General features: G+C 40.0%; 1 protein-coding gene across 3 annotated transcripts in view; it reads right to left on the bottom strand.

The window, feature by feature from the left end:
* The window catches only part of ADAM23 (ADAM metallopeptidase domain 23), a 149137-nt gene that overhangs the window by 41949 nt on the left and 93838 nt on the right, over positions 1-13350 (bottom strand). For all 3 annotated transcript variants that reach the window (XM_084892190.1, XM_084892189.1, XM_084892188.1), the window contains exons 10-15: positions 10418-10489; positions 8136-8302; positions 6595-6679; positions 5577-5667; positions 3258-3306; positions 992-1091 (exon numbers count right to left, since the gene is read on the bottom strand). In XM_084892190.1, the coding sequence (XP_084748316.1) occupies positions 992-1091; positions 3258-3306; positions 5577-5667; positions 6595-6679; positions 8136-8302; positions 10418-10489 (564 nt within the window). The remainder of the gene's footprint in view (positions 1-991; positions 1092-3257; positions 3307-5576; positions 5668-6594; positions 6680-8135; positions 8303-10417; positions 10490-13350) is intronic.

Genomic DNA, 13350 nt, shown 5'->3' with positions numbered 1-13350 from the left:
TGGAAGAATAGACTATGAGAGGAAGGAAGGAAGGAAGGAAGGAAGGAAGGAAGGAAGGAAGGAAGGAAGGAAGGAAGGAAGGAAGGAAAGGAGGGAGGGAGGGAGGGAGGGAGGGAGGGAGGGAGGGAGGGAGGGAGGACGGAGGTGGCGGGAGGAAGGCTGGCGTGGCTGGTGTGATTAAGTGGTTGAGCACTGACCCATGAACCAAGAGGTCTGTTGTTTGATTCCCAGTTAGGGCCCTTACCTGACCCCAATAGAGGGCTGTATAGGAAGCAGCCAATCAATGTGTCTCTCTCATCGATGTTTCTGTCTCTCTATTTCTCTCCCTTCCTCTCTCAGAAGATCAACAAAAATATATATATTTTTTTAAAAAAAGATAGTTTGGATGGAAGGAAATAGGGAGGAGAGGAGAGGAGGGGAGGGGCGGGGGAGGACAAGGGGAGGAGAGGAGAAAGGGAGGACAAGGGGAGGACTAGGGGAGGACAAGGGAAAGGAAGGGGAGGGAAGGGGAAAAGAAAAGGGGGGAGAGAAGGGGAGGGGAGGGTGAAGATATTAGTTATAGCCCTAGAGAGAATGTTAAAGGCAAATAGAATTTTTGTCAGAGAAATAAGTTAAAGCAATGTATTTTAATGTAACCCTCTATTTCTTAGCAGCAGGGTAAAAACCCTAACATGAAATTTCAGATATATTTTCATTAAAAGACTGTTTGGGGGAGAAGGTTGGGAAAGAGTACAGCAGCTAACACTAAAAAACAGATTCAGAACAGTAAAACTATAATTACTTAAACAGGTCTCAGTCTTCAACATGAGAAAGCCTTTGGTAACTAAATATTAACCTATTGACAACAACCCTGCTTTTCAAGACAAGTATCTGATACTTGGCACTGTTCCATTTGTGTGTGTGTGTGTGTGTGTGTGTGTGTGTGTGTGTGAGAGAGAGAGAGAGAGAGAGAGAGAGAGAGAGAGAGAATTACACTTCCTAAGTTACTAACCTTTGTTGGCCTATTGAAAAGGCAGGCTCCACCCCCTCTCTGTAAAAAGTCTCTATATTCCAAAATGCTGCACTTTGAGAATTTTCTGGAATGGGATACCCTGAGGAAATAAAGAATCAACTATGTAAAAAAGAAGTCATCGGAGAAGAAAATTAAAACCCTAAATTTAGAACAAAACATTCACTCTGGACTCAGATGATTCCACACAAATTCTGACAAAGTACTTGTGTTCATATCGACGAAGAAGTATGTGTGACTGAGTTTATAAAAATAATCCGGGGCAACCTCCTCAGCATCCACGCTCTGTCATGCCTGGCCTTCCAAGAGTTTTCGAAAAGCTCATTACAAAACCTCTTCGTTAAGTCTGAATTTTAAAATGTGGTCATTTTTTTTTTTTTATCTGTCTCAGTAAAGTTAGGCACTTTTTTGCCTCTGTCCTGAATAAACAGACCCCAGCAACCCACCGGATTGTTTTTTTCTTTTGAGAAGGGAGTTGTAAGGGTCAATTTATTAGTGATTATATAATGCAAGCTTTAGCAAAAACAATTCTGGTAAACAAGAAAACCCTAAAAGGATGTGTTAGACCATGTATGTCTGGGTGTATATGCATTTATGCTTTTAGTGTACATACACACAATACAAACAGAATTAGAGTAAGCTCCTGTGAAAGATACCTCCCTGTTCTCAATCACAAATACTATTATTGGGTGACATTCATGATTTAGTAGGATTACAGTATGAGCTTCTCTATAATTTGATTAATCAAATTACTATCTCTATGTCAGTCAGGACAGAGGGGAATGTTATACACAGTCAAGGTTAAACTAAATCATGCACATTAATTTCTTGAGCATATTTGTAATAGTACTTGATTTGAAATTTGAAAGGCCACTTATGGCAGGAGGTAATCCAATAATTCTCTGTATCCTGATATATGAGGGCAGTGTATGGAAGAAGGTGAAATCTGCCATTGTTGACAGTGATTTCTTACAAGAACTGCACAAAAATGCGTACTTGAAAAAAATACATATTAATCTTAGTTTTATCATATCCTATATGTAGTCTTCAAAAATTCATTTAAAGGGGATCAGATGCAGGGTGATGGAAGATGATTTGACTTTGGATGGTGGGCACACAATGCAATATGAAGATCGTATATCATAAAAATTTATACTTGAAACCTATGTAATCTTATTAACAAATATCACCCCAATAAATTTAATAAAAAATCATTTTGAAATTGGGAGTTTAGATACCTACTTCTACAATATTATAAGCAGTGTTACTTTCCTATAGCAGTCCTCCAAAAAGCCTGCTCAAGCCATAATATTACTAAAATATGGTTCAACAGCAAGGAGACCATGCAGTTGCTGTGTTCTAAAACAGCAGGCTCAATGGCTGACTCTCTCTCTCTCTGCAAACCCTCATGCTCCCACTCCTGCTTGTCCTCTGAGCTGAACTCCTGGTGGGAGAATAAGAAAGGGACTCTGTCCAAGCAGTTCAGATTTCTGGGAACTGGGCCTCTTCGGGATGGGGGTAGCACTGGAAATGGCCGATGTGTGGAACAGATGTTGGGAATGGGGCCAAGAAGTAGGGGAGGCACCAGGGTGAGAAACCTCTCCCATCCATAAGGAGAAGGTTCTAGCTCAGGGGGCCTTGGGACAGAGGTTCCCATGGGCGAAGGGTCCCCGGGAAAGAGAGCAATGTTTCCAGGCCTTGGCGCACAGGAGCAATGGAAGCTCTGGGGCAGAGAAGAGTTAGATGAGAAAATGTACAAATGTCTATCCGTAGAGTCTACATAATTTAGACACGGCCTGTCTTAATTTTAAAAAATTTATTGATTATATACACAATATAGTACAATTTTTATTACAGCAACGTATCTATTGGCGAGTGCCTTAAGATATAAATTGATGATGAAATTGATTTTCACTGACTGCTTCAGGTAGACAACCAGCTTTTATTCTCTAAGTGTACTAAAAAATTAATATCTCTATTCAACTTAGAAGCATTTAATACTGTGCTATCTTTAAGGGTTAATAGACGTAGAAGTAGTTACTATGTCTTACCCTTATCATCAACTTTAAATAAAAAATTAAAATATAAAGTAAATGAGTCCTTTCATTTTTAAAATATCAGATAATTAATTATTGAATTTATACTAAGTGCTTAGCCTAAAAGACCAGTACCGAGAGATTGTGCATCTAATTACATGCAGCAGTTTCAGTGAAAGACATTCATCAAAAGCACGTATATGCACATTTACCCTGTTTCCTCCATTATGCAGCCTCCCCAGGATTCCGTGCAGTCACATTCTAGTCCAAGGAAACAAAGCAACAGAAGAAAAGAGAAACAACGAAAGTCACATCTGTCATTTGCAGCACAGCTCTTCAATAATTTCTTAATTCTAATTCCACTCATAGGTACAGACAGTGACGTCTCACAGAGCAAAATCGACTTCCTTTAAATCAATATGTCTTCATTCTCTCCAGAAGGAAAGGTCACCTCCTAACAGCGGGCAAGAAATACAATTGTGCCTCTCCTCATTATTGTAACCCGGAGAGCTCAATTAAATCCCTCGTTCCAATGTTTAATGAAAAGTACCCTGGTCTGGACAGCAGAGAGCCTGCGTTGTGGTCCACGCTCTCTCCTTGGTGAAGGGGTCCCCTAGGGAAGCGACTTAGCATGTCTTGGGGTTCAGTGTTTCCATCTCTAAAATGGGGAAGGTGGCTCTCTGCTTAGAAGCCAGGGTGTACCTGGGCCTCCCATGATGTGGTAACCTGTGCGCTTTGTCCACTGCACAAATGCAATGAGCCATCATTGTCGTCCTGCTCCCAGAGCATACCGGGAGTGAAAGAGTCCTATTTGCTACGGTCAGAACAAGGATCGGTCAGAGACTTGAAATATGCTAGGCTAAAAGGTTTGGTAAAAGAGAGCAATCTAAAATAGACAGGTAAATAATCACTTAAATTAAATAACAACCATGAACGTAGACACCAAAGATTGACATATTGATATTGTGACGGGTGATTCTTGTCACTTATATTTTCCTATTCTCTTTTCTATCATAATTTTAAAGAAAGACGTACAAATTAATTTTTTTATATATAATTAAAAGCTCAGAACTAATAATTATCTGGCTAAACAGACAATTCAAAAAGGAATTAAGAATTTTAGGAAGGAAGGAACTATGCCAGGCATTCATGAACACTTATTTTTCACCTTATCCCATCATCCAACTCAGTAACACCTCTCAGCTGACCCCAGCACTGGCCTCTTCCTGGCTTCAGGGTTTTCAAATAAGGTGGTAAACTTGGTCCTACACCTTTCTGGTGTTAAGGCATCTAAGCCAGCTGATGAACCTCCTTTCGTGTGTACTGTTTTCTTGGGAAAGCAAATACTCTGAGCAAGATGCTGATAAATGAATGTCTGTGGAGATAAGTGCCACTAGGCTTAACATATCCATAATGTGATGCCCACAGAGTATCGAGAAGCTCTTAGATATTTACTTTAAGTGTCCATAATACTATGCATTAAGGACAATTCTTTGACAGTAGTCAAAAAGTATAAAATGTAAATGTTACAATACATTTCCATTCTTTCCTTCTTTGGGGAGGTTGGGAACCGGGAATATTTACGCCTGGTATCTTCCATTTCATTCCATTTCATTCCAAATTAAGAGAATAATTTGAGCGAACACCTTGGTCTTTCCTTCCATGGGATTGCATTATGTGAGTCCTAGGCACATTTGCCTTCTACCACAAAATGTATTAGAAATTACATTTTACTATTGTGTTGGTATAAAGAGAAATAGAATCCACACTGAATTTTATTCTGGTTTTTAAAGAAATTAAAATTTTTCATGGACCCCTAACACTACTGTGGGCCTTCGGCACTTTGCCACTGGAAACGCAGGTCTGCCTTTCCATCCACCTCTCGTCTGGTCAATGACCAGAGGAACACCCCCCAGTCACTGGCTGCATTTTCCTATCGGCTGGGATCCATGGCTGTTTTGCACTCCTCTCAGCCCTGCCTGCCCACTAGAGTATATCCTCTACCACCTGCCCCATGCTCACCAGGCCCTGGACCAGGGTCCTGTCCAGGAGGCTTCTTCTTTATAGTTTCTTGCTGGGACTGGTGGAAGAGTTTAATTAGAGTTAGGTAGGGGGGTGAGTTGAGTCTGGGTTCATTTTTACTCCAGATCTAAGCTATTTCCTGATCCACTTGTACTCTTATTAAACTAGTGAAGGAGCCTCCTCCATGGGGCATCATGTATCCATACTCAGGTGGTTAGGACCCAAAGGGTGAGGTGTCACCACTCCAACACTCCACAGTAGGAGAACACTGATCACACTCTGAGAAAGCGAGTATGTTTTTAGGGACTTTAAAAAAAAAAAAAAAAAAAGACATTTCTACAACCCAAACATAATGAGAATTACCTTAAGTTGCTCATCTTATCATTGTTTTAGAGGAAGGAGATACACTGCAGTTAGACTACAATGACTTAGAAAAGAAAACTATGTATTTGTTAACTGGTCATGCATTACACAGACATGCAAGTGAGCAAGAAGGTCGGCGTACATACTTGGCTTCCTGCTAGAAGGTTCCCATTGGATTCCAAGGTTTTGGGCCAGGCTCTGCGATAATACTTGTGCCACTGCCATTGGAAGACCATACTGTTTTTCAGAGTTGAAAGTGTGTGGGAAACATTTGAGAGAGTGCACAAAACTAGTTATTATTACTTCATCATCACCGTGTAACATCTCAGTCCCCTAGCTAGAGCCTCACAGCATCAGAAAGCAGCATCTGCCCCCGTATCACTCCTTCCTGGCAACTGGGCCCGGGAAGCAGAAAGCCTCGGTGACTACATGGCACCTCCCCAAACTTGATGCTCTTCTCCTCTCACATGGTATCGTAACATACAAGTCATAAAAGGTTGTGCCCCAACTCAATTCCTATCCAAGAATAAATTAAACTTCCTAGAAGTGTGTCAAGAGGACTCCACGGAAGGATGGTTATGAGGATAAGCTGGAATACTCTGGTATGGATGAAGGTTTAGATACAGTTGGTTCGGCTCTTCAGGTGCTATTGCCAACTGTTACCAGAATTTTCTTTACGTAAATGAAGACACTGAGATTAAAGAAATAATTGCTTCAATTACCTCTATAGATAGGTAGGTAGAAGGCATAAATATTTAAAAAAAATTTTACATAGGGACAAAACAGAGATGCTAAGTAGATACAATCACAAATTCTTTTATATAAATGAGTTAAACCTAATTTGGGCAAAAGAGCATTATAATTGTCAAAAATAATTGTAAGGGATTAACAAGCTCGTAAAAAAAGTACCTAAAAAAAACCTCTTTGGCTTGTACTTGCCTGACAAATAGGAGAACTATCGTTATGAAATGAAGCAATACCTCTTTTCTTACAAGGCTTATTTATTATTATAAACATTCATGCTGTATTCTTGTCATTATCCTTCTAAACAGGCCAGAGGAAGGATGTAAACTGGGCCACAGGATGGGGCAGGGGGGCAGGGGGGAAGGGATCAGATCAGATGCAAAGATAAAGCTCTACTTTAAGAACACTGCCAAATTTTACCTCATTCACACCAACTCCCCTTGTGCGAGAACAGACACCTCCGAAGTAACTCAGGCTGCTTCTCTTATAGTGGAATGTCACGCGCCTTCAGGGAGAAAACTAGTTTTAGGAAGCCAGTGTAGTGACCATCACATAAGCTCTCCCAAAACACATAAGCTCTCCTACATTGAATAACCCCACATCATCCTCCTTCACAATAATCAAAAGCTGCATTTTAAAAACAGTGAAATTTAAGCTGTCATAAAAACCTTTACATTTACGTTATGTTAATCTCAGTGGAGCAAATATTAACTGAACCCCTACTAAGCATTATGTAGGAGCTCAGGATTGAGGACACAAACTCTTGATTTTCTTCCAATAGAGACTATCTAGTAGTTATACAAAATATTGCCGACTATTATAAAATGTTGATTAAAGACTGGAAGAAAAGATAGTAAACAGTAAAGGTGAGAGGAAAGGAAGGAAACTTTGATTGGCTTGATGCCAGGAGAGAACCTTAGAGAACTGTCTGAAAACAGCCTCATCGTAAGTGAGCAACACCTATTACACACCAGAAAATATGGTACCTCTGTTTCTTAGTGATAGAAGTTCAATTTCATTCAATAATTCACTTGTAAAGTCTGTATTTCCTAGCCTCTCTTGCAGCTCAATATGGCCATATCAGTAAGATTTCGCAGCCCTGGCCTGTGTTCCTCAGCAGTTAGAGCTTAGGCCCGCTCACCAAAGAGTCTCAGATTCGATGGTCAGTCAAGGGTTCATCCCTGGCACAGTTGGGGCACATGTGAGAGGCAACCAATTGATGTGTCTCTCTCACATCTATGTCTCTGTTCTTCTCTCACTTTCTCTTCCCCTTCCTCCCCTCCACTCTCTCTAAAAAATCAATGGAAAAAATATCCTTGAGTGAGGATTAAAAAAAAAAAAAACAAATGATTTCTTGGTGAAACTGATGCGAGCATGCTTTCAGGGAATCTGCTTCAAATGAACTAATTCAGCTGGAAGACATGCCCTCCTGCAGTCCTCCAGGACCATCATTCCTGCCCTGTAATGGAGGCTGGAGCACCAGCAGCCACCTTGAATTAGGAGGTGACCTTGTGGATGGCAGGTCTGAAGGTAGCGATATTCTCTGAAGGTAGATCTAAGACTATCGAACCAGCCTCCCAGCATCAGACAGCCTACCTCAATGCTTCTCATTTAATGGAGAGAGGAATCAACATCACTTTATTTTCTTCTTTTAATATATTTTATTGATTTCAGAGGGGAAGGGAGAGGGACAGAGAGATAGAAACATCAATGAGGAGAATTACTGACCGGCCGCCTCCTGGATGCCCCCTACTGGGGATCAAGCCCACAACTCAGGCATGTGTCCCTGACTGGAATGGAACCTGGGACCTTTCTGTCCGCAGGCTGATGTTCTATCCATCAAGACACACCAGCTAGAGCTCAACATCACTCTAGTTCAAAATTGATATGTTGATATAGAACTTAACTCATACAATAAAGGGATAAAGACCAACGTCAAACCAAAGCTGGCGGGCACGTACGAGATGAGATGCACAGCATCGGCGTGCTGTTTGATACGCTGCTGCCGGTATTTGGAGAATTCATGGAGCATCTGCACAAGGTTGGTGGTGATGTCGATGTGATCCTTCTCAGTCCAGGTCTCCACAGCCACTAGGACAACCCTGGTATTGAGCTGCTCCTTGTAAATCTGAGGGGACACAACAGGACAGGTGCAGGAGACAAACACTGGGTCAAACGTGCACAATCAGTGACTCAGAGGAGTCGGTGGGAAGATGGGAGGGAAGGGGAGAAGAGAACACGAGGTCATAATTAGCTCATCAGAGAGCATCTTCATTTCCTTTCCATTTTCCAAGAGCAAAATATAAAAATGAACAATCACACAATCTGGCCTCTGCTATAGATTATTTCCATCTGAAATCAGCACAGTGAGTGGCCAGGCATCTCCCTTCAGGATAGATAGGAGGGATGTCAGGATTCTGAAGCCTGGATGTAAATTCCAAACAGCGCTCAGAAAAAAACACCCTCCAAACCCTCACGGGAGGTAACAGGTTGGAACCGCGTCCATCAGCCCTGGGTAGTGTAGTATGACCAGATATTCCTGCAAGACTGGAACAGATCACTAAATCCTTGGATGAACACCAACCGCATGGCTGGCTTGCCCTCGGATGCTTTGTGAAATGAAAAGTAAAACAGCACTGGGAAAGAATCCCAGCTCCGAGGCCAGCAGAGGAAAGAGCAGATTTGTATCACCATTTCACCTTCACCACAGGGTGGCATCACTCACAGCATTTCCATTGTGTCTCTCCCGCTCTCTTTTCTCTGCTTTAGGCCCGGCTGCTAAATAATTCACATAATTAAGCAATTTCAATGAATGTTGTCATTTTGTCCTATTTTCAAGCTAATTAAGAAAATAACGGCTGACCTTTGAACACACTGCGGAGCGGGAGGCGCAGCACGCCTAAATCAACCTGAAGCAGAAATGATTTTTGCGAGGAGCAAGTGAAATGTAATGTCTTTTCAAAATCAATTGTTCAGCTTCAGAACCTTATATGGCAATCCAAAATACAAATTACACTTTGCAAGATGTGATTCGGTTCAATCATGCTGAAATGACTAACAGAGGAATGCTGCCAAGTAAACAGCTTTGGCAGGAGGAAAGGTGTGTTTAATATTCTCATTTCCATATTCACTTATAATTTTCCTCTCAGAAGACTGACAAGAGCTGAAATTAAAGGAAACCAGGTACAAAGTGGCTTTCAGAATTTCAATCCTAACTCCATATGACGCTCTGTGCCCATCCAGCTGTGCCTACCAAGCTTTCTAGGCTAGGAGTCTTTAAAAGGTTGGGGGTTTTAGACTGTTTAAAGGGTAGAAAAGAAGGCAGTTCTTTGGAGAAAATAAGTATCATTTTAAGTATTCAGCAATTTATAAAAAGGTTCCCCAACCCCCTAGTTAAGAGGGAACATAACAATAAATATCAGATAAAAATATATTCAGCTGAACAAAATAGCACTTAACATTAGCATGCACAAAATAGTATGCTATCTTTAATTGATGACTAGTCTAATGAACAATTTATTGGAACACAATGAATAATATTCACATCTATGGAGTGCCTACCTAACAGGAAAAAGCAAAGAAAAATCTTAACTACCATTCCCTGTAATTTACAAAATAAGAGAAAAAATTATCCATATAAAAGTTTTTAGTTTGAGGTCTTTGTAAGGAGATATGTATTTTACTGTTTCAAATTAGTTTTGTGTGGGGACACACTGAATTCTGTCACCTGGAAATGAAGTCTGAAGCATTCTACTAAGGGGAACAGTAAGAAGATAAATTTGAGTTCTTTTAAAAAAGTTATTTTTGTATTTCCTATACCTTTCAAACATGATCCACCTCAGCCTATGAGAGTGCTTCTGCCATATATTTAAATCAATAAGCTCAATTGATTACTATGAACAAAGTCTCCTTTGTCAGGTTGAATTGACACTCTTCTTGGTAGCTCATTTGCTCCAGTATTTTTGTCCTCCTTACACACTGGAGACAATGAGGTCCAGACATCACTTAGAAGCAACTCTCATGGATTTTTGGAATTCCATGAATAACTCAACAGTCCCCCTGAAACTCTGACAACACCACTCTTTGTAAAGCAGACCACTCCATAATCCCTCAGCCAGATGAACTGAAGGATGGCATTTTTACTTTTGCTCAAGCAAGAACTAAAGGAACAAGTACGCACATAGAGAGAGAAAGCATTTCTTTCGCCTTGGAAACAGAGGTTCAAGAAAATGGGGATACGTACAGAATCTACGAGGTTGACCACAGACTTTGCAAAGTTGTTGGTGTGCGCATGAGAAGAGCGATACTTCTTGTACTGGAGAGGAAAAAAGACACACCAGTCACTGCCAAATCATAATTTGTTTTTCTTTCTATTGAAAGGATTGGGGTGATACTGGTTAGCATAATTATACAGGTTGTATGTGTACAATTCTATAACACATCATTTGTACACTGTATTGTGTGTTCACCACCCCAAGTCAAGTTTCCACCCATCACCATTTATTCCCCCTAGACCCTCCTCTACTTTCCTCAACCTCCTACCCCTGGCAATCACCACACTGTTGCTCATGTCCTGACTTTTCCTAATTTCCCCCCCTCTTTTGCTTAATCCCTCCATCTCCTCCCCAGCGCCACCTTCCCCTCCAACAGTGGTCAGACTGCTCTCTATCTATGAGGCCATCACTGCTCTTTGGAACAATATGGATGGACCTGGAGAGCATTATGCTGAGTGAAATAAGCCAGACCGAGAAAGACAAGTACGATATGATTTCATTTACATGTGGCATCCAATGAACAAAACGAACCAAACATAATTTAATGGTAAATACAATATAAAAATTCTATAAAAGCAGGAATCTCATAGCAGCAGTAGAAATTGGGGATAAAAAATACATAATTTAGTGGATATGGTGGTGTTCTTATTCAATTTCTGTGTTAGGCAGCAAAACTCTGATGATCTATAACACCTAGGATATTCCAGGTAACACAGAGGGCCGATAGAAATACGTGTGAGAAGCTTTACTCCTGAGAAGGAAGTTATTTCAGTCTTAATGTCTTATAAATACAACCCTTTCATTTTCGATGAAACGACTTTCCCAGCTTATAACGGGCTTACATTATGATAAATTTAGTCCTAATTGAACACCCTCCTCACTTTAAACTCAAGGCCATACACAGATCAAGAAAATTTCTTAGGTAACACTTTAAATATTGTCCATTATATGGAATGTATCTGTCATCCATTCTAATCTATTCTTTCAGAAGAATGCCTCCTCCAAATGAAGCCTTTTGCTTTTGACTGCTGAAAATTAGAACAAAGAAGAGACATAAAGTAAAAGTGAAATGTGAAGATAGCTTGTGAAGATAGCATTTGAGAAAAAAATAAATTAATGGAAGAATTGTGAAACAATATCTGAAGGGCTACAGTTTTAGCAAGGAGTAGTTTGCTTAGAATGTCTTAGAGAGGATATTTAAAAACAAAAATCTACACAGTGGGGTCATGCTCTCTATTGAGCAAAAAGAACATTCCCAAACTACCAAATCAAATTTGCACCATAAGTTTTAAAATTGTGCTTCAATTATAACTATTAAAATAATGCACCTTTCATAAAGATTAAAAGCATTTCCACATTGGAAAACCATGATATACTTTTTTTTCTCCTTTTCCACTTTCACATTATAAATGTATTAGACTCTCTCCATGTCATTCTTTAACTCTATATTTTTTACTATACTTTTAAAGAAAGAATATATATTTTAATGCTTATATTTCTGGCATTTATTTTTTATACTACTAAGCACACTAACCAGTTCATGGTAAATGTTCAATAAATTAGTATTGTGTTTGTTATTAGTAGCATTCCTTAATTTATATGTCTATAAATACAACCCTTATATTTACAACATTTGCTTTGGTGTGAATGTTTGCATCTACCCCAAAATTCATATGTTGAAATTCAAACCCCCCAAATGATTGTATTAGGAGGTGGAACCTTTGTAAGTACTTAGGTCATGAGGATAGAGTCCTCATGAATAAGGTGAATGTCTCTGTAAAAGATGGTCCAGGAAGGTGCCCTAGTCCCTTCCACCATGTGAAGACATAGAAGGACATTTTAACAGGTTTGTGTGCGTGTTTTTTTTTTTTAACAAATGGAGCATAAAGAAGTTGCTATAAGTAGCTCAGCATTTTAAGTTGCCTATTAAAAACACACACACACACACACACACACACACACACACACACACTCTTTATTGTTGAAAGTATTACATATGTCCCCCTTTTTTCCCCATTGACCCATTATAGACCCCTCCTCCCTCCCCAAACCAGGCCTCCACTACCCTACTGTCTGTGTCCATGGATTATGCAAATATGCATGCAAGTTCTTTGGTTGGTCTCTTTCCACCTCACTCCCCCCTTCCCCTCCTCCCACTGAGATTCATCAGTCTGTTCCATGCTTTATGTCTCTGGGCCTATCTTGTTCATCAGTTTATTTTGTTCATTAGATTCCACATTTGAGTAAGATCATGTGGTATGTGTTGCCTGTCTTTAAAAGTAAAGGCAAAAGTCTCTTTGGGGTGATGAAAACGTCTGGAATTAGATAGAGGTAATGGCTCACCACTTAGTAAAGGTACTAAATACCACTGAATCATATACTTTTTTAAAAATATATATTTTATTGATTTTTTTTACAGAGAGGAAGAGAGAGGGATAGAGAGTTAGAAACATCGATGAGAGAGAATCATTGATCAGCTGCCTCTTGCACACCCCAAATTGGGGATGTCCCCGCAACATCTATAGAGGCTATGAAAGGTGAGAAAAGAGAATAAAAATATGTCTCCTAGGCTTAGAACTTGAATAGCTATGGGGATGGTGGTGCCATCTAAAATAATGAGAGAAACTAGGAGAACCTCACTTTAAACTCAAGGACTTCAATTATAAGAACTTATATACTTACATGCATAGTCCATGGACATGGGCAATAGGGTAGTAAAGACCTGGGAGCAGAGGTGAGTACGGGTTGGGAGGAAGAGGTAAATGGGAGGGAAATGGGAGATATCTATAATTCTATCAACAATAAAAATACAAAAGAAGTTTAGGACCCAGGAACCAAGAGTTCTGATTTAGAAATGTTAAAGTGAGATGCCTATTCAATATGAAAGTACAGATGTCAAGTA

This window comes from Pipistrellus hanaki, assembly GCF_964339955.1.
Source record: "Pipistrellus hanaki genome assembly, chromosome: 8".
NCBI lineage: Eukaryota > Metazoa > Chordata > Mammalia > Chiroptera > Vespertilionidae > Pipistrellus > Pipistrellus hanaki.
This window is presented reverse-complemented; position numbering and strand designations above follow the sequence as displayed.